Here is a 13,248-nt window from a genome sequence, read left to right on the forward strand (position 1 = left end):
GTACTCCAGGTGGGGGCTCACCAGAGCAGAGTAGAGGGGCAGAATCACCTCCCTTGACCTGCTGGCCACGCTGCTTTTGATGCAGCCCAGGATACGAATGGCCTTCTGGGCTGCAAGTGCACATTGCTGGCTCATGTCCAGCTTTCCATCCACCAGTACCCCCGGGTCCTTCTCGGCAGGGCTGCTCTCAATCCCTTCATCCCCCAGCCTGTATTGATACCAGGGGTTGCCCCGACCCACATGCAGGACCTTGCACTTGGCCTTGTTGAACCTCGTGGGGTTCACACAGGCCCACTTTTTGAGCTTGTCCAGGTCCCTCTGGGTGGCATCCCATCCCTCTGGCATGTAGACCACACCACTCAGCTTGGTGTCATCTGCAAACTTGCTGAGGGTGCACTCAATCCCATTGTCTACGTCATTGATAAAGATACTAAACAACACCGGTCCCAATACCGGCCCCTGTGGGACATGACTTGTCACTGATCTCCATCTGGACATTGAGCCATTGACCACTACCCTCTGGATGCGACCATCAAACCAATTCCTCATCCACTGGACAGTCCACCCATCAAATCCATATCTCTCCAATTTAGAGGGAAGGATGTTGTGGTGGACCATGTCACAATGCTTTATGAAGAACAGCAGTGAAAGTAATCCAATGTTTTATTTTGGAGAATGAGTGACAAATTAAATAAAACAAGTCACAAGAAGCCAAGAATCTGAATGAGCTTTTCCACTTAAAGGAATTCAATAAAAAAAAAGTGAGGCAACATCTCAAAAGAGATGACAGTCAGAGGCTGACTATTTCACACTGATATTTTTAACTGCACCAAATTCCTCAGCTATGGAATTGTTCCCTCAGTGTAGAGGCTGGAAGCTGGAGTGGTCATGTCAGAACTAAGGCTGGAAAATGAAAACAATCCTGCACTGGCCAGTTTAAGGTATGACTAACACAGATGACTCGGCAACTTACTCCGCATATCCCACTGGAAAGCTTCCATGTTCATGTGAACTCCAAGGGATCTTTACTAAGAACCTAAGAATGGCCTACTAGGTCTTTAAGTGTCCATTTATCCCTGTTCTATGGATCCCTAGGGAAAAATAAGGACAGGGAAACCTACTTCCCAAATAGCATCCCAGCCTCCAATTGTTTTCCATGCTGGGGATTTCCTAAGCCAGCCAGAGTTTGCCTATTTAGAGATACCACAATGGTGTTCTCTTCTAGCTATTTGACAGTCTCCCCCAAGCTCATGCAAGCTTTTAACATCTCCAACATCCCATGGCAAAGAGCTCCAACAATCTGCTGTAGGCATAACAACGAGTCAGCAACCTAAACACGAGTCAGCAGTGCACCACTGCAGCAAAGGCAGAATGGATCCTGGGCTGCATCCACAGAGGCATTAGTAACAGAGATGTGAACATCCCACTCTACTCAGCACTTATCAGGCTGCACCTGGACTACTGTATCTAGTTCTGATCCCCACAATTAAAAAAAAGGAGGCAGATAGACTGAATACAATCCAAAGAAAGGCCATTATGATCAAAGAGCTGGAGAAACTGACCTATGAGGAAAGACTGAGGAAGTTAGGTCTTTTCTCCCTGGAGAAGAGAAGGCTTAAGGGGGGAACTCACAGTATTCCAGTACTTAAAGGGCAGCTACAAAGAGGACAGAGGCTCTCTTTTCACAAGGAGCCACACTGAGAAGACAAGGGGCAACAGGTAGAAATTGCACTGGCAGAGGTTTCATCTTGATGTAAGCACAATTTACAGTGAGACCAATCATTTACTTTCAAGATGTGACTGGATAGGGTACTAGATAAATCTCATCTAGGCTCCCCTTCCCACAAAAGGTTTGGCAGATTTTTTTTTTTGAAGTCCCTTCCAACCTGGGCTGTTCTATGGTTCCATGAACCTCTCTTCAGTTTTCAGCATGTCACCCACTTCCTTCATTTGAAGGCTCCTCACAGTGTATTCTTTTATCAGAAGAAAAAGCAAAAACAACTTCATCCATCCTTTCCATGCCACTCATTCTGAGGACCTCTATAATCTATCTTCATTTGTCTCTTCTCCCAGCCTCAGAGTCCTCAGTCACTTCCACTCTTCACACATTTTTTTTTTCCCCCTTCAATTATTTTGATGAGTTTTATCTCATTATTCTGGAAGCTCTCCAGTCTCTTTAGCACCCTTTCTCCAAAAGTTCTAGCAAGAGTAACTCTAAAAATCCTATTTTGTTACCTTCTCCTTTAGGAGCTCTCAGGAAACCTAAAATTTAAATCCTGACTGACAACAATACCCTCCACTAGCACAGGATACTACAAGATAACTATAATGCTACCATATAACCTAACGGCCTGTAAGAGATAGGACACAACTTCGGTTTTTACTGAACATTAGGTTTTCCTCTGTACCTACAAGTAGTACCAGTGCATAAAACCAAGCCTGCGTGACATGTAGGACTGAGCTGGATGTGCACAAGCTATTAGTCCAGTGCTGAACTGCAAACTACTGTCTGCAGTCCACAAGAAAAATTATGAAGCACACCCTGCCCCTGCAGATGGTGGACCTACCTGTCCCAAATCAAGTGGGATTTAAATTCATTAGTTGTCCAGGAAAGTGTAAGAGCTGGGAAGACACAGACCCTGCAACTCACTTCAATATTGCTTAATTGTGAGAGGTAACAGCATACAAAGAATTCTTTGCCCTTTCTTGACCTATTCCTGGCTCTGAGCAATATATAAGCACATTAAACAAATTCTACAGTTGTTTCCTTACGCAGGGTGTGGCTCACCCTTTTCCTAATAATTAAAATGATTCTCACTATCCCTACCATTTGCATAGAATTATAGAATGGTTTGGGCTGGAAGGGACCTTCAAAGATCATTAGTTCTAACCCCCCTGGCATGCACAGGGACACCTTCCACTAGACCAGGTTGCTCAAAGCCCCATCCAGGCTGGCCTTGAACACTTCCAGGGATGGGGCATCCACAACTTCTCTGGGAAACCTGTTCCAGTGCCTCACCACCCTCACAGTGAAGAATTCCTGCCTTACATCTGATCTACGTCTACCCTCTTTCAGTTTAAAGCCATTACCCCTTGTCCTATCACTACATGCCCTTGTAAAGAGTCCCTCTCCAGCTTTCTTGTAGGTCCCCTTCAGGTACTGGAAGGCTGCTATAAGGTCTCCCCAGAGCCTTCTCTTCTCCAGGCTGAACAACCCCAACTCTCTCAGCCTGTCTTCATAGGAGAGGTGTTCCATCCCCCTGATCATTTTTGTGGCCCTCCTCTGGACCTGTTCCAACAGGTCCGTGTCTTTCTTATGCTGAGGGCTCCAGAGCTGGACGCAGTACTCCAGGTGGGGTCTCACCAGAGCAGAGTAGAGGGGGAGAATCACCTCCCCTTGAGCTACTGACCACACTTTTGATGCAGCCCAGGATACAGTTGGCCTTCTGGGCTGCAAGTGCACATTGCCAGGTCATGTGGAGCTTCTCATCAATCAACACCCCCAAGCCCTTCTCCTCAGGGCTGCTCTGAACCCATTCTCTGCCCAGCCTGTATTTGTGCTTGGGATTGCCCCAACCCATGTGCAGGACCTTGCACTTGGCCTTGTTGAAATTCATGAGGTTCGCACAGGCCCACCTCTCAAGCCTGTCAGGGTCCCTCTGGATGGCATCCCTTCCCTCCAGGATGTCGACTGCACTATACAGCTTTGTGTCATCAGCAAACTTGCTGAGGGTGCACTCAATCCCACCGTCCCTGTCGCCAAAGTTGTTAAACAATGCTGGTCCCAATACCGACACCTGAGGAACACCACTCATCACTGGTCTCCACTTGGACATCAAGTCGTTGACTGCAACTCTTTGAGTGCGACCATCCAGTCAATTCCTTATCCACCGAGTGGTCCATCCATCAAATCCATGTCTCTCAATTGGAGAGACAAGGATGTCATGCGGGACAGTATCAAATGTTTTGCACAAGTCCAGGTAGATGACATCTGTTGCTCTTCCCGTATCTACCAATACTGTAACCCCATTGTAGAAGGTCACCAAATTTGTTAAGCACAATTTGCCCTTAGTGAAGCCATGTTGGCTGTCACCAATCACCTCCCTATTTTCCATGCGCCTTAGCATAGTTTCCAGGAGGATCCGCTCCATGATCTTACCAGGCACAGAGGTGAGACTGACTGGCATGAATTTGCATGCACATTAATGCCAGGGAACACAGCTTCCTGCTCTTAATGAAGCCTGTACAGATCACAAAAACATCTAAGTCTAATGATGAGCAAAGGAAATAGTACAAACCTGCGATAGCGGGGACGATAGGTAGGATTCCTATGAACTTGTTGATGAAGTTGTCCTTCTGTGACCCCATCCTTGATTTCTCCCTCACCACCCTACAACCAAAAGAAAACAGAAGACGGAGTCAAAGATGAAGTGTTATCTTATTTCACAGGCAGTATATTAACTATAAAGCCCAAAAATCTGAACACAAGTTGAAAAACAGTGTATCAGTACAGAAACACCAGCATACAGGTAAAAAGAAGCAGCAGATACTCAAAAGGCTTTAATTTGGGCAAAGATAGAGCAGGACAGAACAAGAGCCAATAATGCTGCTCTTGTTCCTCACAGGAACAGGCTAAGAAACTACTTAATGATGCATCCTCCCTGTCTGCCAAGAAAGGCAGAGAACCTGACAGTTCTCTCTGATGCATGTGAAAGTGCATTTCAAGACATGTCATTGCACTTTAAGGGGTAAACGTGTTATGGAGAGGCAGCTATTGATCAGGACACTTCTGCATTTGGAAAGTTAAAGACATCACACTGAAACTTACCACAGACCACTTCTGGCTTCATTCTACACAAAGCCCCATTCCACATAAAACTCCCACAAAAACAAGAAATTTAAAGGTAGAGAAACTGTACTACATCATGTCAAATACTCTTCTACACACTCAACGTTTGCAACCTATTAGAGATGCAGTGATTATCTTTGCCCTTTAGTTGTTAACTGATAAAGCTGTATTTCAGGTTTTTTTTTTTCTAGTTTGGTGTTTGGTTTTTTGTTTTGTTTTTTAAATGCCAGCCATCAGTAATGTCTGTTTTATAAAATGTTGCATGATTTACAGTTCCCATTGTCCTATTCTTCCCCTTAAAAGAAGGAATTTAACAAGATTAAATCCAAAACACAGCACTATACGAGCTACTAGGAAGAAAATTAACTCTATCCCAGCTGAAACCAGGGCAGAAAAAGCTATTGCTTCCTGACAGCCTTCAGTAGTCTACACTAAGTTTGACAGGTCTCCTTCCAATTCTACACAGCTATTTTAACTGGCAATCTCAGGTAACTGCGTGGGCAGTGATCTTTTCTTTAGCTAAGATAACATGATGATAAACATTTAGAAAGGCTGGAGCGCTATAGGTTGTAACAAGAGATCTTGCGGAATTAAATAAACCTCAGTGACCAACCTGGACAATCTTCTCTCACCACAGTAAAATACCCAGTAAAATGCATTAATAATTTCAAGCACTCTTTGTAGCTTTCCAAGTTTCCAAAAAGCACAGAGACATGGCCTAAAGGCAATTGGAATATTTTACATGCTGTACCTAGAAATAGCTATATCAGCTATTCTTAACAATATGCCAGGGTCATCTGCTGAGGTGAGTAGAGAGAAGCCAGAATTCAATTAAAAAACCACAGTCATAAATAACATTATCCGTTATGTGTTCTCATGTATAAAACTGATCAGGATAGCTAAATATCCACAGGAACTCCCACTGACTAAGTAGACAGTAATAATAGGTAGCATCTGATAGCAGTTGAGAAGTATTTGAGAGACTCAGAACCCAAAAGGAAAATTACACTTCTGAGTTTACGACAGCATTATACTACTTTATGTATTTTGCAATACCAGTCTGTCCTGTTTGTATCAAGATGCTTTGTACTACATAACTTTACAGTTTAATAGACCTGTGATGGGTGGTCAGAAGCATCTCAGTAAGGTGAGAAATGGCACCACCAGTATTGTGTGTGGCAACAGTGATTCAGAGGTCTTGGGATTTGCCTTTTGTGAAGCAAGGACCTAATGCTGCTCCTGCTCTCAGTCTCTTCCTCATGTGAGGACCAGCAAAGCACAGAAACAGGAGAAGAGAGCAGCAAGATGTGAAGGGAGGAGAGGATGCAAAACAAACAATCCTGAACATGTTCCAGCATTTACGCCATTTCTCTTCTTCAGAGTTTCTGAGCAAGCACATGTGGAATCAGCACTCAGTTCTAGCACTGCAATGCCACAAATATGGAACCACAAAGGCCTAGTAGGTCTTGTCTGAAGGACAATGTAGCAGAAGCTAACAAAGCATCAGCCAACCTAATTTTAGGGAGGGGCACACAACAATATTTTTCATCAGCCAAAGCTCTCCTATAACACTTGACAATCAACATCACATTCACAGCTCTTAAAAGGCAGTACTGAATTTCTACATGTTTTTAATGGCACAGCGCAAGTCCACTCCTCCCTACAGTGGGCTGCATTGGAATCTCAGATAAGAGACTCCACCTCCTGTAGTGACGGAAAGAATGACTAAACCTGACGAAGCATTACCTGAAAACAGTGCAAACACTTTCCTATTCGTCTTGAACTGAATGCTGCTCTGTCAGTATTTCAAATGGGTTTGGTTTAAACCATCAGTTGCAAACAGAATAGCAAAGCAACTGAAGTCCTGATAATTTCCTGCATCTTCTATAGTATCACAAAAATTCAGTTAACACATTACATTAGTATCACTGTCAATTGATCTAGGTCTATGGCCAGAAATGAAGTACAGCTCCAGAATAAAACAATTATGCTGTCAGAAGTCACTGAAACAGATGCAGTTTGACCAGAAAACAGAACCTGAGCTTTGAGGTCTTGTTTTACTGTACTGATAGTAAGTATATTAGATTCATTTATTAGGAAAGCTTCATTTGTACTCTTAAAAGCACCACACCATGTCTAGAACACACACGATCCTCTTCACTCAATCTCCTCCACAGGAACCTTCCAACTCAGTGCAATACCTTCTCACCAAACATTAGGTCATCCTAAAGGACAGATGAATGAAGCTGGCCTGCTGCACTCTACATTTTCCTCTGAAGACAACCAAAATAGGCAGGCAGGCTGTGATATCGCACAGATTTCTCTAACCCTAAAAAGGTACAAAATTTTATTGGTGTCCCCCAAAGAAAAGTTTTGTAAGTATTAACTGTAACTGCAATGAGCTTTTTACCTATCTGCTTCCCCTAATTTCTTCATTTGTTCTTACATCTCTTCAGATCAGTCTCTAGCTTTTGTGTAATGCTATTCCTATTTTCAGATCTCCTCTCTACAAGAGATAGTGTCAGCCTATAAAACCACTCAAACTATTTCACTTATTTTCTGACTCACTGGCATAGAGGCTTCTCCTATTAGTAATGCACACAGTATTTAGGTGAGGACATCATTGGTTCTCAAGGGTATTCTACAATTCATTGTCTACTATAACTTTCTGACTACAGCTCCACACTGCATCTATGTTTTCACAGACAGTTTGGTGAAGACCACAGCCTCTTTTCTGTAGTGGATACAATTAAGAAATTTCTGATATGAATAAGTACTTTTACTTTCCACAGAACTCTCCATGCAATCCAGATGCAGTTCTACTGGAGCTGGTCAAACACCTCAGATTCCTCAAGGTTCTCTTCGCTCTTGAGAAATTCACACAGCATGTTCAGAAACAGACCCAGTAAGCTACACATAGTACAGACATATTTGAGCTAGCATGGCAAACAAAGGATAGCATCTTTAGTTTGCCTAAAACCATGCCAGTGAGGAAGGAGAAATCAACTCTTGCTGCACTACAAGGTTGGACTGGAGTTGCTAACCGACATAAATTAAAAGTTCTTGAAAACTAGAAGGCCACTGTGTCCAAAGTCACCTCAACAAATTAAACAATTTTCTTTTCCTCTTTCAGTAAATATAGGATTGATGATGTGGGCAGCTGAGCCCTGGGAAAACCTTTCACCTCTGCAGCCCAGTAGATCTTTAAGCATAGCAGGCCTGGGTACACTGAAACCTTTTCCTTCAGGTGTGCAGCAAGAGTTGCCTGCAGCTGAGTAAATATCCATTCAGCAAACACAGCCCAAGAGTGCCATACCATCAGCAACTCAAACTTGTCTCAGAAATATCCTGCAGGACAGTTAGCCAGAAACAATTCCTCAAGTAGAGAGGCACGACATTTAATACACCTGTTAATGGACCACACAGAATAGTGTATACATATTGCTATGGCTCAGACATTGCCACCTTTCTTCCCCCTTTACACACATGGGAACGGAAGGGGAAAGAGGAGGCCTTGTTAAAGGAAAGGATATTAGAAAGAAGCATCTTTCTAGATGCAGTAGACATGCAGTTTCAATGTGAAGAATATGTTAACTGATGCAAGTGAAAAAATCTCGAAGAGGAAATACCGATAGCTTCAGATGAGGATTCACTCTACTCTCAACTGATCTATCAAAGCAAGCACACAGGGGAGGACAAGAGTATCTGGACAAGTTTGAGTGGTTTCACTGACCTACACTAGGACCAACTTCAGGGACAGTCCCTGCAAAGGCTTCCTTAAAGTGGAGCTTTGACTTGTTCATGCAACTAACAGGTGAGGGGGTAAGAAGGCCCAGCAGAACTGGTTGCACCTTGAACTAGCTCAGAACACAAAAAGGGTCCACTGCAACATGCAGAAAATTGAGCAGGCATATCAGAACATCAACTTTGGCTGCACAAAGAACTCCTGACTGAGCTCAAACATGAAGAGGAAGTATCACTTAAGTCCTACACATACAAGTCTATGAGACTACACAGGATACATTTGAGAGTGCTGCAGGAGCTGGCTAATGTCACTGCCTGACCAGTATCATCTTTGAAAGGTCACAGCAATCATGTAGTTTACCTCATTACCTGTTAGAGTGGCATGCTAAGGGAATAGTACTATAGGGTCTTCATCATCCTTGAATGAAACAGAATTTACTCAATTTTAACAGATGATACCAAATCCAGAGGAGCAGTCAATGCTCAGGCAGGCCATCGATGTTCAATATTCGGAGAGTAGTGAACAAGCTAAAGAGAAGGACCAACAAACCTTGTGAGCAATGGGAAACAATGAACACAGGTTAATGTCCTTTTGTCAATTATCATTTGCAAGTTTTGAAGGCTGTAATTCTTCCAGAGTCAATGATCCCAGAGAAAGAGCAGTATGTTTTCAGTTATGAAGTGAGAGATGACTTCATAGGATATCAGGTACCACTCACACAACAGCTAAGCTCTGGTACCCACACCAAAACAGTCTGGGGACTCAGATGTAAGCAAGCCAAAGGAAAACAGTGTGATATCACAATTTGTTCCCCTTGTGTACATCTTCAAGTACCAGGATCCAAGTGTGTTATAGTGTCACATGCAAACCAGATTTTTAGTTGCTTGAGTTTGCATTAGACATCCAAGGGTACTTGTGCTGGCACACGTTCTCTGAGACTGAATGTTCCCCATGTCCAAGATGGGTCTCACACTATCACTCTTCAGGTAGAAACAGCTGCTTTCCATGCTCAGGGTTGTCTAAGCCTTGATATGTCTGCTTATTTAAAATCTGAAGCAGCTCCAAGACAACACCAATACCACCAACTAAAGCATTCACTCCCAATAAAGACAGCTGAGGGCGATTTTAATCTCAGGAGAGCAAAAGGAAACAGAATCAATACTGGAACATAGCTGGTTGATGAGCTAACAGATAAGACCGGAAACATCAAAAAGCTGAACAAAACCAAGTATCCTAGTTCTTTGCCACTTGACATGGAAACTGAGGCTACAAACTGTATCACCACAAAAACAAAGACGTACTCAGTAGTAAGTATTCATCAGTTACCAGCACCAACTTCTAGGAGTCTCCAAGGGACTCAGAAAGAACACCTTTCATGTATTTAAGGCTCAGTGGTGTCCAGCAGGATTAAAGAGAAGACCTCGTGATAGCTAGTGTAAACAGCTAGGCTTTAAGGAAGGATTTGACAACACACAGTTTGCTCCCATGCTGTCAACTCTGTAGAACAAGATGAGGAGTTATGTTGCTTGGGTAGAGAATTCCACCAGGGCTCTCATATTGGATCATTCACACATTCCTGCAAGTGATGATCAGACTCAACTATGAAAGAAAAAGATAATCAAGCCTGGAGTACGTTCCAGTTTGTTGGATTGTTCCAGGCATCAATTTAGCTCAAGCACAATGTGGATAGGAGTAGTAACTGCTAAAACTACAGCCTTGTACCTCATATTTACTTCTCCTTCTACAACACTTGCAGGGAAGCTGCTTAGGAAGGCTTGCAGATGTTATGAAAAGCAGTGCATAGCTAGTTTAAAGAAAAAATGCATTAACTTTACACTGTACTGCTGTAGGCAGAGGCCTATGAAGGGATGATACATGGAGGTTTCAACCAGTTGGTCAAATTACCACCATGCCATGCAAAAATGAACTTCTAAACAAATCTGGTTTTCCAAGTAACCCTTCCAAGTTATGGTCATACTACTTAAGGTAATAAAAATACTTCCCCTTGCTTCAGGTTAAAGGGCATGGTGAACCACTTAGGTATCTCACTCCTTTGTGTTTACTCTTCAAACAAACAGATACCTTAATACCCAAAGAGATGCTTTTAACACAATTCTAGAAAGACATGCCAAGGAAGGGCCTACAGGACACCCAATAATAGAAAATATCAGTATCAACATCAATGATGGGCTGGAGGAACCCAGAATATTACTGAAGAACACTCACAACTTAAGCATTGACAGTTTACTACATGCCAGTGCTGAACCTGTAGTTCCCTCTCATGAAAAGACTGGAAGACTGCTGAGGAGGCAGGATGACCACGACTTAAGTTAAACTTACACTTCGAGGAGGTCCACGGCGTCGGCTAAAATAGCCACGTCTATAGCGGCGCCGGTCTGCAGCGTAGCGGCTGCCTTCTACAGGGACTCCATCTGGACCAGTGACATTAGCTGCTTCTGCACCCTAAAAGGTCAAAAGAAAGTAAGTCAGTGTAGTGCAAGAAAAGTTTGCATTAGTTTGCAAGCTACAGAGATTCCTTCCTTCTAAGTAGTTCAAAAGCAGGTCTGTTATTCTCAACCCCGTAACACAAGAGTTATGATCATGAGTTAAGACCCTATCAGCCAGGCTGAGTTCAGAGGAAAAAGGAAGAAGTAATTGATTAAAGACAAACACCACCACCCCCAATCAAAAAAGCTCAGGAAACTCAAAAGTGTTTGAGAACATAGAACTGAAAAAGAACTTGAAAGTTAGAATCATAGAATCATTAAGGTTGGAAAAGACCTCTAAGATCATCGAGTCCAACCGTCAGTCCAACTTCCAACCCAAGTCCAACCCAACCCAAGTTCTTACAGTTATTAAGCTACTAGACTCCAAGACAAATTCTTCAGGGAAATATATGCATCAGTTAATGCTTATTGGGCAGACTGTAAGCTTCAAATGCTCTATCAAGTAAAAATTACAGATTCTAGAAGCACTAGGATGTAGTTGAAGTAGAGTTTTGATACATATCTAGAAACACTTCTTAATGAAGCCTTTAAAAAACAGATCTTCCACAGAACAGCTGTATGAATGTCACCCACCCCAGGGATTAACACATTAGACAAAACCACCAGATACACAACTAAAGCTCTGTGTTAGTCCTCCCTAGAGTGATGTTAACTCTGTTGGACCACACACCCCTAAGTCTCCATAATCTCTCACCTTCTCTCCCTCGACCACATCAAATTCTACAGTCTCTCCATCACCAACACTGCGCAGATATTTCCGTGGATTGTTTTTCTTTATCGCCGTCTTTTAAGAAAGAAGATACAGAAAAATATATTAGTTTATCTTACTCATTATCTTACACATTCACAAGCCTGTAGGATGAGGGAAGGACAGTATTATTCTTCAACAATCCCAACTCTACATACCAGATCAGTCACCACACCAAGCTATTTCAAATACACAGATGTCTCTCATTCCACTGGCCCTCCAGTACTCAGTCAAGGTTTACTCCTTTCTCAATACTTTGAGTTTATGAATCAGCTGTTGCTCCAGGATCCTCTGTCAAGCCTACTAAATATCCAGATCATTACATATATCTGTATGAACAGAGTTCACACTGAGCATTTGATCTCCTGCAAGCTGTACCAAGGCAGCTCCAGCAGCAAGCATGACCTATACCTTCACAGCCATTAGAAGACCTGTAGACCATCTACAGATAAGTTAAGACCAGGAGCTATTTTGTAGAAGATAGCATTAACTGTAAGGTATCATGGCAACTCATAGTAGTTAGAGAAGAATTACTAGAACTCGTGTAACGTAAATAAGCATTTTACCTAAGCACTGTAAGGGAGACCCCCAAAAATTAGGTGAGTCCCTAAGAAACACAGGAATAGTACCAGAACAGACAATCTCAGTCATATTTTCTAGACAGAAACCCCAAAATAACATTAACAACGTGGCTTCAGATCAAAACCTGTTGAAAACCTCCTCAGACTCACAGGAACACTCAAGCCTCCTGGAGCCATTTTTCAGCCTGTCAACTACAGATGCCTTTCACTCCGTGGAGTATTTCTAGGATTCCACAAGAGGCAGTTAGCAAGACAAGTCTACTAGCTGTTCATTAGGTAAGGGTTCACAAACTGGAAGAGGCCAGGGGAGAAAAAACCAAACAAAACCAACACACACACATTGTACAAGCCAATCTAGTAAACAGCTTTTTACTGACGTTCTTAGATTATTAAAGACCAATGCACTTAAAGTTTTCTGATACGGACATCTTTTGTTAGCGTGAAGGAGGCAGGTGCAGATCCAGTAGATAGAAGCACACAGGGCACAAATCTGGCTTAAGAAATGGGATGCAGGGCAGAAACAGAAGAGACAGTTGTCATATCTGTCTGCAGTTCAAGAAAAACAAGCAGAATGAAGATCAGTTGAGTTGTTGCCCATGCATGGCAACTATAGTCATTCAGTCAACAATAGCTCGAAAATATTTCCCACTGAAGGAAAAGTTCTAATCAGTTTAAAGTTAAGCTTGACCAGTTTAGGAAAAGTATTCTCGTTGTTGCTGAATACAGTCCCCTTTGTGTTTTAGGCAATAGGCCAGTATGTCCTTTAGCCCTACATCTAGCCACACCTTTCACTGTACCCTGCAGCATCCCTGAACCGC

At 42.8% G+C, this 13,248-nt stretch overlaps 1 protein-coding gene across 1 annotated transcript in view; it reads right to left on the minus strand.

Moving 5' to 3' along the window:
- Window positions 1–13,248, minus strand: part of YBX3 (Y box binding protein 3) — a 30,874-nt gene that overhangs the window by 4,288 nt on the left and 13,338 nt on the right. Inside the window, exons 4-6 of the mRNA XM_009324355.1 lie at window positions 11,796–11,885; window positions 10,935–11,057; window positions 4,299–4,390 (exon numbers count right to left, since the gene is read on the minus strand). Of these exons, the coding sequence (XP_009322630.1) occupies window positions 4,299–4,390; window positions 10,935–11,057; window positions 11,796–11,885 (305 nt within the window). The remainder of the gene's footprint in view (window positions 1–4,298; window positions 4,391–10,934; window positions 11,058–11,795; window positions 11,886–13,248) is intronic.

This window comes from Pygoscelis adeliae, unplaced genomic scaffold (genome assembly GCF_000699105.1).
Source record: "Pygoscelis adeliae isolate BGI_AS28 unplaced genomic scaffold, ASM69910v1 Scaffold65, whole genome shotgun sequence".
Classification (NCBI taxonomy): domain Eukaryota; kingdom Metazoa; phylum Chordata; class Aves; order Sphenisciformes; family Spheniscidae; genus Pygoscelis; species Pygoscelis adeliae.